The sequence below is a fragment of the Hippopotamus amphibius genome, chromosome 5 (genome assembly GCF_030028045.1).
Source record: "Hippopotamus amphibius kiboko isolate mHipAmp2 chromosome 5, mHipAmp2.hap2, whole genome shotgun sequence".
Taxonomy (NCBI): Eukaryota; Metazoa; Chordata; class Mammalia; order Artiodactyla; family Hippopotamidae; genus Hippopotamus; species Hippopotamus amphibius.
The window spans coordinates 174261819-174279170 of NC_080190.1; the positions used below are offsets into that span (position 1 = coordinate 174261819).

General features: G+C 62.0%; 1 protein-coding gene across 1 annotated transcript; it reads right to left on the bottom strand.

The window, feature by feature from the left end:
• Positions 1-1149: 1149 nt before the first annotated feature.
• SCRT1 (scratch family transcriptional repressor 1) lies at positions 1150-6669 on the bottom strand. The gene is made up of 2 exons (XM_057736870.1): positions 6555-6669; positions 1150-4525 (listed from the first exon to the last, which is right to left on the bottom strand). The coding sequence occupies exons 1-2, from the start codon at positions 6667-6669 to the stop codon at positions 3582-3584; spliced, it is 1059 nt and encodes a 352-aa protein (XP_057592853.1). The 3' UTR covers positions 1150-3581.
• Between the last annotated feature and the right edge of the window lie 10683 nt (positions 6670-17352).

Consider the following 17352-nt stretch of genomic DNA (forward strand, 5'->3'; position numbering starts at 1 on the left):
CTGGGTGAGCCTCACCCTGAGCAGCAGACCTACAGGCTGTGGTCTGCTGCAGGTCAGGCTCCCCCGCTGTCCCCTGCCAGGGTGCAGACAGCTGTGCTGGCCCTGGGCTGACTTGGTTTGATCACGTGTCTCCAAAGATTTGGGGCTTCTAGGCTCCTGCCTACCTACCTGGGTGCCAAGGGCATTAGCTGGGGCTGGGGCCCATGCCGCTGGGCTGTCTGAGCCCAGCACAGCCCTGCCCCTCCTCTCCTCAACGTGACTCATGAGCCCAAGGGCTGTAGGTGGCTATGGGAGCTTCTATGCCCCCTTGGAAACCTCCTCCCTGGAACCAGCCTGGCCCAGCTACCTATGGAGGCCTCCTCAGTGTGGGAACATATCCCCTGAGTCTGGGAGTCCGGATGTGGACAACAGGCTGCAGGAAGGGGTCAGACCCCACACCCTCTGCTGTCCCCAGTGGCATCGAGGAAGGCTTGCTGGTGGCTGTCAGGCCTGTAGGGGCAGCAGAAGCCCCTACAGGAAGAGTGGGCGTACCCCAGGCCACAGAATGACAGGCCCTGCGTACCTACCCTGCCCGTTCTAGATCAGTCCTGGGCTAGACCTGGCTGTCGGCTCCCCCAGTTCCTGGCACAGAGAAGATTCACCTGCCGCGGGAGAAATGGTAACTGCTTTGCCTTCAGGGGTGTGCTTTTGCGTTTGATCTGCCAAGCAAGCCCTCCAGGGTGGAAGACTACCCTCTTGCTAAAGAAGACAGGGGCGCACCCTAGCAAAAGGCAGCAGCGCGACTCCAGGGCTGCCACTCCCAGCTCTGGGCCTGTGCCTGCCCTCAGGTGCGGCCTGACTGGGAAGACAACCCCCCCCACCCCCTGCGGCGCGGGCCCAGCCCTGTATACATCAGCCCGACACTCCAAGCTCTATCAAGAGTGGCATTTATTCTCCTCGTGGAGGTGCGGCGCTCCGGGGAGCTGGTGCTATTGTGCTTAGGAAGGAGGTCTGTCCGTCCGTCCGTCTGTCCGGCCGGCCCGGCCCCAAACGGGGGCGGAAGAGGGGCGCGGCCCGAGTAAAAATCCCGGCCTGTTCCGGGTGGGAGTATGTACAAGGCGGCGGGGCGCAGGCGGGGGTGGGGGCGGGGCGGGCCGGCGGCCGCAGCCCCCACCCGAGGGCCCCCGCGTCTCGGGCCCTACTCGTAGAATCAGTACAAAATAGGTGCTACCTAAACGTTCCTTCTACCTGAATTCGCTAAGTCGGTTATTGTGCTGCTTAGTTATGGGGGCGGGAGGGGGCCCATGGCTTTCCACGGCGGCGGCGGGGTGAGGGGAGAAGCGGGAGACCCTGGCCGGCCTCCGGCCCTCCGGCCTTCTCCTTAGGCAGGTAGATGGGCGTGGCGGGCAGGGTGGGGCGCCTGCGTGTGCGTGTGCATGCGGGTGTGCCCAGCACAAGCGGGCTAGGCCCCGGCCTGGGAGCTGTGTGAACACCCAGCTGGCCTGTAGGGGTCTTGGACGGGGGCCCTGCTGTGCTGGACCCTCAGGTGCGAGTCCACCCCTGCGGGAGCAGCTGGGTGGCAGCCAGGCTTGGTACCCACGGGGATGGGGCCAGCCAGGTCAGATGCTCCAGCGTGCACCGTTTCCTCTGGCCTGGGGCCCTGGCCTGATGTGACTGAGCCGCCATTTCCAGGGGATGGAAAGAATGGGATTCGGTATGGGTGGCCCTGGTGGCACTGGGCCTTGGGGCCATGGGTCTGTGCCACCTGAGCTGAGAACCCAGGCACAAGTCAAAGGCAGAGCCCCACTACACCCAACACTGGCCTCGCGCTGGGGTGGGGAGGAGTGAGGGGCCCAGGGTTGGGTCTAGGGACCATGGCTCTCTCTGCACCTGCGGCCATCCCTGGCTCACCCACGCTTGTTGGGCCCGTCAAGAACATGCACCACCACCCCGCAGGGCGCTGCGTCCCTAGCGGACTCAGCAGGGGTCTAGCACATAGTAGGTGCCTCATGAAGGATTGGTGGGTGATGGACGACTGAAGGAGGGGTCTCGGGGGGCAACCACCCCGCCCCGCCCCTGAAACCATTACACCCGCCGGCCTCTGCCGTGGGGGAGGGGAGGAGGAGGAGGGAGAAGGAGGGGAAGAAAGTCTGCGCGTCCGGCCCCGCGCAGCATCCCTGATCTAGGGGCCTATGGGGTGGGTAGGGCAGGGGGATACCTGATTCTCAGTAACTCTAGAGGCGGCGGCAGCTTCGCATGCAGTGCGCATTATTGCTCTATAGTCGGCTTCGGACTAACTAAGAGGGACAGGGAGCGGGCAGCCCCGGGAAGGGACGGGAGGAGGGTTGGGGCTGCATGCAGTGACGTCACAAAGGCGGCGGCCAATGGGGCGGGCCCTTGGGGCGGGGTTGCCGCCGAGGCTTTGGCATAGACGGGCGTAAGTTGGCAACAGAGTGAGGGCGGGGCCTGGGGCTCCGGGGAGGGGGCCGGCCTCTGAGAGGAGGGGCCTGAGGCTCCCAAGAGGTGGAGCCCAGGTGGGGCGGGGTTCAGGGGCGGGGAACGTGATCCTGGACATCCCAAGCCCCCGGCGTCGGCGGGAAGGATAAGGGGCGTCAGCGCCCCTTCCCTGACCCGAGTGCAATCCGTTCATAAATAAAACGTACAAATACAGAAAGAAAGAAACCCGACGCATCCGCAACACCCCCCCCCAACACACACACACGGGGGCTTTACCCGCAAAGCGAATACAGAGAGGTGTGTAGAGGGCCGTGCCCAGGCCTGCCTGCCGGGCCCTAGGAATCCGTCCTCCAACACCGAATGCCCGGGTACGAGGGAGGGTGCCCCGGGGCAGGGCGGGAGCGGGTTCTGAGGAGGTCGGTGAGTCCATGCGGTTTGATATGCGTCATTATTATTCGTTATGGAGGACAGAGCCCAGGAAGCTGGGCTGGAAGAATTCGGATTTGGCAGAGGATGTGAGGCGAGGGTAGGAGAGCGGCTCGGACTGAGGCCCCAGAAGGAACCCGAGGGAGCGGGGTGCCGCCATCCGCCCCCCTGCCCGATCCCCAGCGCGTCTAACACTCCCGGGGTTCAACGAACACTGAGGAGTAAGGACGCCTCTGCAGCCCCCCATCCTTCTCCTCCCCCGCCTGCTGCGGGGTAAGGACAGGCTCCCTGGACTTGCAGCCCGCAGGCTTGGCCCTGGAAGGCTTGGGAAGGGGTGGGGAAGACCTGAGTCTCTGCAACGCGATCCAGGGGCGCAGAAGAGGGAGGAGGAGGGCGCTCCCTACCTCACCCCACCCCGGGCTTCAGAGACCTAACTCGGAGATGAGGTTCGGTTCTGGGTCTCCTCGACCCTATTGCTGGGAAAAAGCCTGGGGCACCCTGGAGGGGAAGGGAGGGGGCTAGGGGTGGGTCTCCCCTCGGGACCCTATTGCTTGAAGGGGCCGGCAAGGCCCCTGGCGGGCGGGGCGGGGCCGGGCCCCCTCCCCCTATTGCTGTGAGGAGGGGCCCGCCCTCCGGCCCCTCCGCCTGTTCGCCGGCGGAGACCTCCCTGGGGGCCCGTATTGCTAAGAGCCGACCCGGCTGGCGGAGGCACCGCCGCCCTAGGCCTGCACAGGGCTGAGCTGCGGCGGTGCGGCGGGTGCCGGGGCCTGGGGGCCGCCTCCGGCGGCGCCCTTGAAGCAGGCCGACTCGTAGTGCTTGTTGAGATAGGACTTGAGCGCGAAGCTCTTCTTGCAGCGCTTGCACTGGAAGTGCTTGAAGGCCGAGTGCGTCTGCATGTGCGCACGCAGGTTGGAACGGTCGGCGAAGGCCTTGCCGCAGTGCGCACAGCCGAAGGGTTTCTCGCCGGTGTGGGAGCGCATGTGACCCTGCAGCAGCCAAGGCCTGGAGAAGGCCTTGCCGCACACGCCGCACTTGTGGCGCAGGTCGTGCGTGAGCAGGTGCATGGCCATGGCCGGCATGGACACGTACACCTTGCCGCACGTCGGGCAGCGCCGCGCCAGCTGACTGTCCAGGCTGCGGTGCGTCTGCTTGTGGCGGCTCAGGTTCGACGATGTGGCGTACGTTTTGCCGCACTCGCCGCACGCGTGCCGGCCTCCCGCGCTGCCGGCCCCAGGCCCCGCGCGCGCCTCGGTGCCCGCCCCCGCGCGCGCGCCGCCCCGACCCCCGGCCCCCGACCCTGCGCTGCGCGTGCCCGCCCCGACCCCACCTCCGCCGTCGCCGTCGGGGGCCGCCGCGGAGGCCGTGGAGGGGGCGGCGGCGGCGTTGGCGTTGGCGGCCTTACGGCGGGAGCGCCCGTCGGTGATGAAGAAGGCGTCCGCAGCGTAGCCCTCGCTGACCGCCGCGTCGCCGTTGATGTAGCCACCCGCGGCCGTGGCCAGCTCCGGGCGCGGGGTGGGCGGCGGCGCCGAGCCCGCGGCCGCCGGGCCCAGCTCTCCCCGCACGGCCGCAGCGTACATGGGCTCCGGGGACGGCCCTTTGAGCAAGGCCGCCTCGGCGTCGCCATCGTAGACGGAGGCGGGCCCCGCGTAGTCGTTGAGGTATCCTAAGGGCCGAGGCGGACAGACAGGCAGACAGCGGGAGAGGAAACGTGCAGCCGGCGAGACACACACGGGAAGGCGGCGGGAGACACCGGGGTCCGGGAAGGAGCGAGCAAGGAGGACAAAGGATAAGGGGCCGAGAGACCGCGGGGCAGGGAGGTTGGAGACGGCAGGGAGGGGAAGAGAGGAGAAGAGAGATGAGACAGGGCCCGGCCCGGCTCCGCCCCACCCTCGCAGGAGGAGGAAAAGAGTCGCATCTTCGGGCGCGGCTGGCCACCCCCCACCCCACCCCCACCCCACCCCCACCTTCCGCGGAGCTTCAAGGTCAGGGGGGAGGGGCGGCGCTTCCCTCGCCCTCCTTCCCCTCCTCCCCCTCCCCTTTCCCTCCCCCTTCCCTCCCCCTCGGGTTCTCCCCACTTCAGCAGTTTTCCCTGATTATGCAACACACTGCAGACCCACAACGCACAAAGCCAGGAGCGCCTGTCCAGGGACCCCGTCGCTCCCGCTCACTGTGCTGAGAACCCGCGCCCAGCCTTGATGCTGCCCCTCTCCGTGCTCGAGGTCTCCCAACAAGCCCTGGAGAATTCTACCTCCCACAGACCCTCTAGCACCTCCCTGTCATCTCCCAGTTCTCCCACTACTCCCGAGATTTGACCGCCTTCCTCTCCAGCCCTTTCTCCCTCCATCCACTCTGCTTCTCCCCACCGCCCGCATTCCCTTCCATCATCCTGCTCCCTTGGGTCCTACTTTGTTCCACATTGCCCTCTTCCCCCAGGTCCTAATCCTTTGTGGGGGCCTTCCTGAGCCCCAGGACAGATGACCAGGAAGACACTGCATTGGATACAGTGCCAGGGCGTCCACCAGGGGACACCTTCACAGGGACAAACTGCAGGCAGGCAGCATTATTCATGCCAGTAACTGCGGTTGTTCTCAAGGCATGAGATGGTTCTCACAACCTCAAAGCCACAAATACACACCCCACACGATGCAGGCTCTGGTTTCCTCAGGGATACACTCAGCCTCTCAGATACTGTAAATCCTGGAGTCCCCTCAGGGTGGATTGCAAGCTGATGCAGGCCTGTGCCACCCGCTCATGGGGGGTCAGACGTGCAGCCACCCCGACACACGCTCAGCCAGGGTCGCCAGTCACATGGGCACATAGCGGCCTCAGAGTCACATGGTCCCATGTAGTGGCACACAGGCAGGCACACACTCATACAGGGTCACACACAAGCGCACACAGTCACATGGCCACACACAGTCACATGGGCACACACAGGCTTGCACACAGGCTTATGCTCCTGCAGGTCACACTTGTTTTACCACCCCAGGCTGCTGGCACTCTAGGCCCCCTTGCCTGCAGGCCAACAGTTGTCCTTGAATTTGGGCGCCCTTACGCAAAGAGCCTCCTGCTGCCTCCAGCACTTTGGACTTCCCTGCCCACAGCCCACCTGCCCACACCCTTCCCCCTGACCCTGGCTTCAGGGAAGAAGATGCTGCTGCTGCCTCTGCTGGTACCTTTGCCCTGACAGGTGGGCGGCCCCTCTGGACCACATGGCTACTCTCTGGAGCCCATAGCACTTCCCTGCTGGCCCTAGCAGGGGGTCCTGGAGGTGTAGCCAAAGAACAGAAGAGGGTTTGGAGGCAGGCTCAGTTTTCTGAGTGTGGGTTTGCATGCATCACTAGGTCCTGTCATGTCAGCAGGTGTCCATGCTGTGTTGGTCCGGGTGTGGGGTCAGTGTGCACCTTCAGGTGTGTCCTGTTCCGGACCCCTATTCCCCACATTTCCCTCCGCATCGACACTCTTCCTGCCCAGCCTTGGCTCCGTCCTGGCCTACCTCTGCTTTCCCCTCTCCCCACCCCCCATCTCCATCCCCTCCCAAGTCCCGCTCCAGCCACTGCCTCCTGCTGGTTCTGGTTGCCTCGGATCTATTTCCTGGGGCTCCTGCTCCCTCCAGCCTCGCACTCAGGCCCGCTACCCCTCTGGCCCTGCCCTGGGCCCCTCGCCGCCCCCAGCCTCATCCCAGCTCGCACCTTTCTCCTGCAGTCGCACGCCGAGGTCGGTTCGGGCACGCCCGTAGGAGCTCTCGAGGTCTGCCGAGGAGAACGTGTCAAGTTTGACCTTCTTGACCAGGAAGGATCTGGGCATGGTTCCTGCGGGGCTCCGGCGCTGTGGGCCTGCGGAGCCGGGACGCGGGGGGGCTGCGGCCGCCGCGGGGCCCCGTCAGCATCCGAGGAGCGGCGGAAGCGGCACGGGTCCGCACTCTGGCCTTTGGATGCTGCCACAGGAGTGCCGTCCTCTCTCCTGCCTGCCTGTCCTGTGTTTCCTCCTCTGCTCCTCCGGATCCCTCTTCTTCTCCTTCCTTCCTTCTTTTCTCTTCTTCTATCCGCTTCTCCTCTTCTCTTCTCTCTTTTCTTCCTTCCTTCCTCCTTCCTCCCTTGCTTCCTTCCTTCTTACCTTCCTTCCTTCCTTCCTTTCCTCCTCTGGTCCCGGCTTCCCAGCCCGCAGTGCCGCCCCTGGACAGGCGGGGGAGGAGGCTGGGGGGCGGGGAGGGGGGGAGCGGCTCCGTCCCGGGCCCGGAGGCTGCGAGTGGGTGCAGGGCTGGCCCGGCTCCGCGGCCCCCTTCCCCTCCCCCCCGCCGCCGCGGCGGAGCCTCAGTCAGCGACCCCCCATGCCCCTGGAGGTGGCGGCGCCGGGCCCGGAGAACGCGGCGGCGGCGGGAGTGCCGGCAGCTTCAGCACCGCGGCCAGCGCCGGCCCGGCCAGCACCTCGGCCAGCGCCCGGGCGCGCAAGGCCGGCGCGAGCGGCGAGGGGCGGGCCGCGGGGGCTCTGCCGCCGGGCGGGGGTCCTCAGCAGGGGTCTCTGGGAGGCTGGCTTTATTGTTCTGCAGCCTGAGCGAGCGGCAGCGGCGGCGGCGGCGGCGGCGGCGGCGGCGGGGGGCGGGGGTCCTCGGGGGAGGGGTGCGCTGGGAGGGCGGGCCGAGGGAAGGCGGGAGGGAGGGACGGGGGCTCCGGGGGCGGGGCTCGGCGCTCGGACAGCTCCTGGGCCCAGCCTCCTGCACCCGCGGCCGCCTCTGCCTGCGGCCCGGCCCAGCCTCCGGCTTTTAAAGCCCAGGAGCTGCGGGAGGGGGAGGGAGGAGCGGGGGAGAGGACGGCGGAAATGGCTGCGCGGGGCCGGGGCCCCGCCAGGGTCTCCTGGGAGGGGTCTTGGGGATGCCGCGGCCCCCGCTTGTGTGGAGTTCCCCCGAGAGACTCCGGGAACGGAGGCCCAGCTGTCCTCAGCATTGTGGGACGTAGGGGGAGAGGTGGAAACAAGCCTGGGACCCACGAGCCCGGACTTGGGATCTTTGGGGGAGGGACGCAGGGCGGACCCCGGAATGGTCCGGCCGACCTAGCTCTCGGGTGTGGAGGCGGCGGATCTGCGGGGGCACGTGGGGGAGGCGGGAGGCGAAGGAGCGAATGCTGAGGCAGCGAAAGCGCAGTGTGGCGGTGCTGCGCGCGCCCCGTGCCGCAGTGTCTCCCTGCCCCTCGGTCACCCGGGCTGACCCCGTGCCCGCTGGGGAGGCCTCCTCCACCCCCGCCTTTCTCCCGAGGGGCGGAGGTGGAGCGCAGCGGCAACGCAGCGAGCGGGCGTGAAGGGGGAGAGGGGCTGCTCTGCCCTTGCTCCAGAAATTCGGTTTCATTGGTGGTTTTCCGCCCTCCCGCGCGTCTGCAGCTCCCCCGCGCGGCCCCACAACCAGGCGGACGCCCCTTCCCCCGGCCGCCCGCCCCGAGGGTACAGCCGGCATGACGTCAGGCCCAGCAGCCAATGGCTGGCGCGGGGCCGCGGGGAGTTCCGGGCCGCACAATGGCCGCGCGCGGGGACATGTGCCCCCCGTTGGGGGCCCGCCGCCGCCATTGTCCCCTCAGCCGCCCCCGCCCGGGGGTGCGGGTCCCCGCGCGCCGAGCGCGCCCCCCGCGCGGCCCGCCGGCTCCGGGGCCCCGGGTCGCGGGGGCGGCCCCGGGCGCGTCCGAGCGCGGGGCGCGTGCGCGCCGTCGCTGCGCGCGGTGACCTTGTGCGGGGCGCGCGGCGGGGCCGCGGACGCCGGCCGGGCGTGCGGAGCCCCGCGCGCCGCCGCCCGCCCGGAGGTCCGCTTCCTCCGGCCGCCGAGCGACCGTGGCTGCTCCCGAGCCGGCCCGGCGCGGGGCGCGGCGGCGGCGGGACGTCCCTCTGGCGCGGCAGCTGCTCCCGGGGGCCGGGGGCGGGGCGTGGCCGCCCCCTTATCGCCGAGCCGCAGCCGGCGGGGCCCGCGGTGGGGGCGGGGACGGGGATGCCCCCTCGGCCGGGCGGCTCGTCCCTGCCCCCTCCCAGGGGTCCAGGCGGAGGCGCAGCCGGAGGCGCGGGGCCAATTAGCATTTTGATTGCGGGACTGGGGGCCCCATCTGGACCGAGGCCTAATTACCCGGCGAACCCTCGGGGCGCCAGCGGGCCGTGCCGGGCGCCGTCGCTGCACCCCGAGCTCCCCGTCTCCCGGGCAGTCCGCCCCGATACTGCTCTTGGACCACGTCCCCGCGCCCCTCCTTTAGTCCCAGTCTCCTTGTGGCCCTGTCCGCTTACTTTTGTTGCTCCACCCCTTCCCTCGTGCTTCCACTCCCTACCCCGTCCTTTGTCCCTCCCTCTGCCCCTCTCTCCTCAGTCCCATTCCTCCGTCGCCCTTCGCTTTTCTCTCATTTTCTGCTCCTTCATCCAACTTCTCGGTTCCTCCATTCCTGGCTCGCTGTCCCAGTCCCCACCTCTCTGTCAATTTCCCTGTCCTCGCGGCTCCCAGCCCTCTTGATGGACGGGGCGTCAGAGCACCGACACATGTGTCCCACCTCCGGGCACTCCCAAGGGGATCATTTGGGCGGCCCTTGCTTGCGCTGGCTCGGGTAGAGCCTGCAGCCCCTCGGGGCGCCCAGCGGGGAGGGGCAGCTGGGCCTAGGCTTTGGTGATCAGTCCGAAACAGCCAGGGTGCTGAGCGCACATGTGGCCCAGGAGCAATTACTTAGTCCTCCTCGTCCCACCTCCTTTCAAGCACCCTGAGGTCGAGGTCACTGTGCCCCGTGGTGGTGTCCAGCTAAGAGAGGCTGGGAAAGGACAGCTGGAGCTAGTAATGTATTGGGTAAGTTTCAGCCCTCTTCCACCAGAGGCCACCGTGAGTCTCTCCCACTGAGAGCTGGTGGTATAGGGGGCTTTGTTGCAGGAGAGGAGACCGGGTCCCAAGGCAAGCCCACTTTGGCCCCCAGCGGACCCAGTGGGTTGCGAGGCACTCCGGCACTCAAGGCCTACACACCGGCCGCACCCCGAGGAGCCTCTCGGCCTCAAGGTCCTTGTTCCCCCCCATCCAGGTCCACACTGCAGCAGCTGGGCCCAGCCCCCATCCATGTCAAATGGGAAGGATTTCGTGTTGGCTCTGTGTTCCTCTGCCTTCCTCTGCATCTGGGTATGCCACCTCCAGGCCTGGCAGGTCCCATGTTACCAAAGAGCCAGACTTTAAAGGGGGACTCCCAGTGTTGTAGCCCCAGCACCCTGCCCCCAGCAGAGCCAGGAGCCCTGTGTGTGCCCACCCATGCCTTCTCACCCCCCACTGCCCTACTCTCTGCTCCAGTGGGTGTATCTGGAGCCATTTATGCTTTCACTCCATTAAGCTATGTTGAACATCAGCCTGTGCTTTGAAGCGCTTGTTCAAGGCAGGGGCAGCAGACACTGATCTCCGTGCTCCTAGAGCCCATGGTCTAGCCCAGGAGACAGAGGTGAACCAGTGAAAGCTTGCATGATGAGAGCAGGAGGGGGAAGGGCCTGGGAGGAAACAAGGAGTGGAGAGCTACTGAGGCTGAATAGTACTGGAGGAAACAACCTGTGCAAAGGTCCTGAGGCCGCAGTGGGAGGTATGTGGGCAGAAACCCTAGGCCAGAGAAGGGCAGGTGCATAAGGGAGCGCAGTTAACAAGTTGAAGAAGGAGAGGAAGGGGACAAAGACTAAGCCTGTGTGGTGGTTATGGGCTTTGGCCTCTGTTCCAGAGGTGATGGGACTCTGTGTCGTTGAAGAGCAGCAGGGAGGCCAGCGGGGGTAAGCAGAGGGGTTGAGTTTATCCAGGTGAGCAACTGAGAGAGGCATCTGAGTCAAGGGGTGTGCAAGGGAGGAGCAGCAGTGATTGTGGACTCTAAACCAGGTGAGGAGTGGGTGTGGACACGTCACCCTGGGAGCTCTGGGGTGCTGGAGTTAGGAGGGGCTGGGAGGGGTGGTGGGCAGAGAGCTGGGTGGGGAACCGAAATTCCAGGGCTGGATTGGGGGAGTTACTGGAGGTGACAGGGTCCAGGGTACCACTGAGGCAGAGGATGAGGTCACTGGCAGGAAGACGAGGTCAATACTTAGGGGCAGCGAGTTGAGGGGTGGTCCACAGGAGTATTGAGACCACCAGGAATTCGGACCTGAGGCAACGATTGTGGTGTGATGCCCATGGCAAGGGCTGGGGCGAGTGGCTGGACGTGTCAGGCAGGACTCTTAGGGGTAGGAGGGGCGAGGGAGCTGCAGGTTGCAGCGAGGAACAGGGGATGTAGCACTTCCAGGCCTGGGGGTGAGGTGGAGAGAGAAAAAGCAGCACCCAGAGAAGGCTGGCAGGAAGGGAGCAGGGTGGAGGGGCTGCGGTCCCAGGGGAGAGCAAAGGCTGAGTGACAGAGCTGAAGGCTTGCGGGGAGTGGGGGCAGTGGGGTGGGTTGTCACTGGTTCCTGGCTCCAGGGGAGGGTGTCAGGACTGGGGGCTTTACTGCCAGGCAGGTGATGTGTGCCGGGACGGGTTCACGGGGACCTGGGCTTGAGGCGGACCTGGTCCTGCTGGGGCGGGACGTCAGAGCTGCAGAGGGGAGGCCAGAACACAGGCAACTGAAACCAGATGCCTGAGAAAGGCAAGGAAAAACAAAAGGGGCACATCAAAGTAGTTGAAGATGAGTGCAGTAAATGTAACGATGGTTACTGTTCCGGTAGCAGAAACAACTAGTATTAGGTGAACTTGTACAGAACGGAAATGCTGATAGGCCTGAGGGGTTAACAGGAGGCTCACTACACAAGAAATGAGGCCTCACCGGAAAAGACAGGCAAACTAAACAACAGAAATGCAAATTCAGGGCTTTGGGTGTGTGTGTTTGTTTACATTTTATTATAGAAAATATCAGATATGCACAAACGTGTAGAGACTCAGACCATGTGCCTGTCGCCACCATCACCTAGGACCAGTTCACGGCCAGTCTGGTTTCCTTTTTGCCCCTCCCCCATCATGAAATGCCACTTTTCTCTTAGGAAATAAAGACCTGAGGGCCATGGGCCTGGCTGCTGTGTGACGGAGCCCCTGCCTCCTGCTTGGCGTCAGTCCAGCCCTACCGGGGGCACCAGAAGTACCACTGGGCCCTGTCCCCTTCCTGTTTGGGGCAGGGTATCCCCTTAGCCTCTTTTTTTTTTTTTGTTAGGAACTTTTATTGAGATAGAATCGACATACAATAAACTGCATTTATTTAAAGTGTACAATTTGATTTTTTTTCTTATGTATATATGGCAATCCCAATTTCCCACTTCATCCCACCGTCCCCCACCCGCCACCCCCACCCCCGCTCTCCCCACTTGGTGTCCATATGTTTGTTCTCTACGTCTGTGTCTCTATTTCCACCTTGCAAACCGGTTGATCTGTACCATTTTTCTAGATTCCACATATATGTGTTCATATACAATAGTTTTCTTTCTGTTTCTGACTCACTTCACTCTGTGTGACAGTCTCGAGGTCCATCCATGTCTCTGCAAATGTCCCAATTTTGTTCCTTTTTATGGTTAATATTCCACTGTATATATGTACCACGTCTTCTTTATCCATTCATCCATTGATGGACATTTGGTTGCTTCCATGACCTGGCTATTGTAAACAGTGCTGCAGTGAACATTGGGGTGCCCTTAACCTCTTGTGTCCAGGGTCTCCAGCTGGCTATCAGAGAGGCCAGCTGCCCCAAAGTGGCCCAGGTCCCTCCTCAGTCAAAGGGCTCCAGTTGCCCTACCTGCTCACAACCTTGGTGTCATTCATCCTGAGCCTGAGCTGGAACTTCCAGATGCTTGAAACACCTCCGAGCTGAGTGCATCTGCCCTGTCCATGTACAGGCTACTAGCGTCCCCTACAGGACTGTTCTTTGGGGGGGTTTAAAAGTGGACGCCAGAGTGGGGTCAGGAAGAGCAGGAGAGTGAGTGCTGGAGTGGAGGAGGAGAGGGGAGAGAGAGACCAGAGGACCGCAGGGCCATCGGGGCCACCGGAGGAGGCTCTGGCAGCAGGCTGTGGGCTGTCATCCTGCCTGCATGCCACAGAAGCTTGGCATGTGGTGGCCTGGCAGGCCTGGCAAGAGTGGGCATCCTCGTCTTGTTCCTGATCTTGGAAGAAACATTTTCAGTTTTCAGCATTGAGGATGAGGTTAACTGTAGGCTTATACATGACCTTTAGAATGTTGAGGCGGGTTGCCCATTTACCCACTTTGTTGGGAGTTTTTATCAAAAATGGATGCTGAATTTTGTCAAAAGCTTTTTTCCACATCTATGGAGATGATCATATGATTTTTATTCTTCAATTTGTTGATGTGTGTATCACATTAATTAATTTATGAATATTGAAACATCCTTGCATCCCTGGGATAAATCCCACTTGATCATTGTGTATGTATAATTTTTGTTAATAAACTTTATTTATTTATTTATTGGCTGTGTTGGGTCTTCACTGCTGCACGCGGGCTTTCTCTAGTTGTGGCGAGCGGGGGTTACTCTTCATTGTGGTGTGCAGGCTCCTCACTGCAGTGGCTTCTCTTGTTGCAGAGCATTGGGTCTAGGCATGTGGGCTTCAGTAGTTGCAGCACATGGGCTCAATAGTTGTGGCTCATGGGCTCTAAAGCGCAGGCTCAATAGTTGTGGCTCATGGGCTTAGTTGCTCCGAGGCATGTGGGATCTTTCTGGAGCAGGGATCGAACCTGTGTCCCCTGCATTGGCAGGTGGATTCTTAACCACTGCGCCACCAGGGAAGTCCCATGCATGTATCATTTAATGCAATGTTGGATTTGGTTTGCAAATATATTATTGAGGATTTTTTTATCTGTATTCATCAGGGATGTTGGCCTGTCATTTTCTTTCTTTCTTTCTTTCTTTTTTTTTTTTGTAGTATCTTTGTTTCTTCATTTGGAACATATTCTTCTGTAGCCTCGTTTGCCTAATTCTCTGTTTTTATTTGTATGTATTAGGTATGTCAGTTATGTTTCCTGATCTTGGAAAAGTGGCTTATGTAGGAGAAGTCCTGTGCGACCCAGCAGCATATTCTCCTCTGGTCACCAGAGCTGTGTGCTCTCGGGCTGCCCTCTGTGTGGGCTGCAAGGGCCCGTCTGTCGTGGCAGGGCCTGCACTGTGGGCATGCTGCTGAATGGGGCTGGCCCCGGCCCAGCTGGCGGCCAGACTGTGCCTCGTGCAGAGGGTGCCGGCTCACTGGTGGGTGGGGCCTGGTCCCAAGGGGGCTGGCTGTGGGGCCCAGGGGATCCCAGGTCTGGTGCCAACCTGCTGGTGGGTGGGGCTGGATCCTTACACAGCTGGCTGCTCAGCCTCCTGGCTCGTGGGCGGGTAAGCGCTCAGCACGCACAGGCCAGAGAGAGGACTTCGTAATAGCGTTTTTCAGCACCTGTGTCCTTGCTGTAGCATGAGCTCCCCAGAATAGCTGCCACCACCATCTATGTCCCCAGGGGGAGTCCCGGTGGTCTCCTGACTCTCCACTATGCTAAGATGAGCAACTGTATCTAATTCTGGCTCCTTTCAAATTACTACCTTTGCGCTGGGTCTTGGAGCCTTTAGTGGTGGAGATTGTTTCCTACCATCCTCTGGCTCTCCCATATGAAAGCGCCACTGGTCTTCAAAGCCAGCCATTCTGGGGGCAGGACACCCATGCCGGGGAGCCTGATGTGGGGCTCAGACCCTTCCTTCCATGTGTGGGTTGTCCACCTGGGAGTGTGGGTCTTGACTCTTCAGTCTGTCTGCCCCACCCACCCATCTTGCTGTGGTTCCTTCTTGATATCTTCAGCTGTTGACCTTTCTGCTCGTCCTCAGATGGTTCCCAGCAATAGCCGCCCTGTAAGTAGCTGCAGTTTTGCTGTGCCTGAGGGAGGAGGTAAGCTCAGGATCTTCCCCCTCCATCATCTTGGCCACACCCCCTCTGTCTACACAAGATGATTCTTATATTGCATTGGCCAGGAATTGGTCTCAAGACCATCTATCTAGCTGGAACAGAGTCTGGGAAATGCAGTCCTTATTCTGTGGGATCACATGCCTAGCTAAATATGGGGGGTTCTTTTCTAAGGAACAAGTGCAGGATGGGCAAGAGACGCTGCTCCCCATCCCAGCTGTGTCCCCAACCCCCTCCTCTCTGCCCAAGCAAGAATGCTTTTCCTGCAAATGTCCCTTGTCACCTGCTTCATAATAAACATCTCTCAGTTGGCCCATCCCCACTTGCAGAGCAATATGCCTTTAAAAGTGAACAAGAAGGTACTTCCCTGGTGGTCCGCTGGTTAAGACTCAGTACTCCCAATGCAGGGGGCCTGGGTTGAATCCTTGGTCAGGGAACTAGATCCTGCATGCTGCAACTAAGACCCAGAGCAGCCAAATAAAAGTGGGGACTTCCTAGGTTGCACAGTGGTTAAGAATCTGCCTGCCAATGCAGGGAACACGGGTTCGATCCCTGCTCCAGGAAGATACCACATGCCGCGGAGCAACTAAGCCCATGCGTCACAACTGTTGAGGCTGTGTGCTGCAACTACTGAAGCCCGCACGCCTAGAGTCCATGCTTCGCAACAAGAGAAGCCACTGCAACGAGTCCGCGCACCAGAATAAAGAGTAGCTCCCGCTCGCCGCAACTAGGGAAAGCCTGTGTGCAGCAACGAAGACCCAATGCAGCTGATAAATAAATAAATAATTAAAAAAAAAAAGGGGAACAACACCTCCCTCCTATAAACAGCCTACTTCTCTCTCTGCCCTTGGCAGTGAAACTACCTGTGTGATCTCTCCCTGCCTCCCCTCTCCTTCCTCACTCCCACTCCTGCAGTGCTGCTCAGTCCATTCCCTGAGGCTGTTCCTGGGGGGTCCTCCCACCCCTGGTGAGCCCCCATCTCAGTGGACAGGGGTTTGCCCCTTCCCTCTCTCGCTGTTTTCCTCTCTCTCTCTGTGGGCCTGTCCTCCGCCCACCCTCTGTGTGTCAGGGGCCAGGGCCCCATCCTCAGAGTCTTGCCCTCCACTCCCCACTGTTCTGCCAGGGAATAGCAGGGCCTTGACCTGAGGCACCTCCTGTGGGCTGATGCTCCAGGTCTGTGCTTCCTGCTCCTTGCCTTTCTCCCCTGGGCCTCCCTGCCTTCTCAGATTTTCCCTCGCTCAGCATCCCTGATTCCTCAATCTCTCCTCCCCATGTTCCCCAGCCCCTGTGCCCAGGCCAGAAACCCTGGACTCCTTTCCAGCCTGCACCCAGGCTGCCAGCAAATCCTGGCTGCTAAGGCCTCAAAATGGAGCTCAGACCTGCCGCACCATGGTCCCAGCTGCCCTTCTCTCCCCGCACAATTCCTGCAACCTCCCAGCCCTTCCCCACTCCCTCCTTGGATTGTACTGCATCTCCGCCTACAACCCCCCAGCGGTTTCCTGCTGCCCTGGTCCTCTTCCTCTGCCCAGCCCATCTCCTCGCGGCTTCTCCATCATGTCCAGCTCAGTCCTGCATCGCACCCTCACACTCCCTGGCCCCTATTCCCAGAGATCTCTCCCCCAGAGCTCCACATGACACCTGCTGCTCGTATCAGCTCACATGCTGAGTCCTTGGGAAGCCCTGACTCCCATCCTCCTCCAGCCACTTTGGCAGCAAAGAAGTCAGCGCTTCAATCTGGGTCACCCTTGGGTGTCAACTCCAAGAGGGCAGAGGCCTTGCCTACCTGGGTGGGACCAAAGCCCACCCTGAAGTCTTCCTAACTGACCGAGCCGCCTCCTGGAGCCCAAGTGGCTGGCATGCCCTTTTAATCCCTGTCCACACCCGACAGGCAGCCTGGACGCCCCAGGCTTGGCCCCAGGCGCTCACCCAGGCAGCCTAACCCCGTGGCCCACATCCCTTGGTTCTCACCTCACCCCGCTGCACTGACCCGCAGCCTATCACAGCCCCTCCACTGCTGGGTTCTGCCCACCCTCTTAAGCCCTTCCCCTGGTAGAAGCTGGGTGTTGCCACTCTGGAGACAATTTGGGCCCCATCTTCTGAGCAGCAGGGGTCCCTGCCCTTCCGCCATGAACAACAACTGTGCCCTGGGATTGCCCACCGCAAGCCCCGCAGCCCCTGGACCCTGCTCCAGAGACAGGCAGGGATGCTGGGCGGCTGTGCCTGATGCCGAGCCGCGGCTCCAGGCGGCACCGCTTCACAGGCATGCGACCCGGGCAGGCGTGCAGCCTCCAAGGGCGGAGAGCCCACACTTTGTTTAATGCTCTAGGGCTGCCATCTGGAAATTCTCAATAACATTTTTTTAAAAATAAATTTATTTATTTTTTGGCTTTGTTGGGTCTTCATTGCTGTGCGTGGGCTTTTTGTAGTTGTGGAGAGCGGGTGCTACTCTTTGTTGTGGTGCGCGGGCTTCTCATTGTGGTGGCTTCTCTAGTTGTGGAGCACGGGCTCAGTAGTTGTGGCTTGCGAGCTCTAGAGTGCAGGCTCAGTAGCTGTGGTGCACAGACTTAGTTGCTCCGCGGCATGTGGGATCTTCCCGGACCAGGGCTCGAACCCGTGTCCCCTGCATTGGC

Excerpts from the sequence above, each read along its gene's own strand:
- SCRT1 (XM_057736870.1), bottom strand. The coding sequence starts at position 6,669 with ATGCCCAGATCCTTCCTGGTCAAGAAGGTCAAACTTGACACGTTCTCC. Across the intron at positions 4,526-6,554 it reads CGTGCGACTGCAGGAGAAAG|GATACCTCAACGACTACGCG; the intron begins GTGCGAGCTGGG and ends CTCGGCCCTTAG.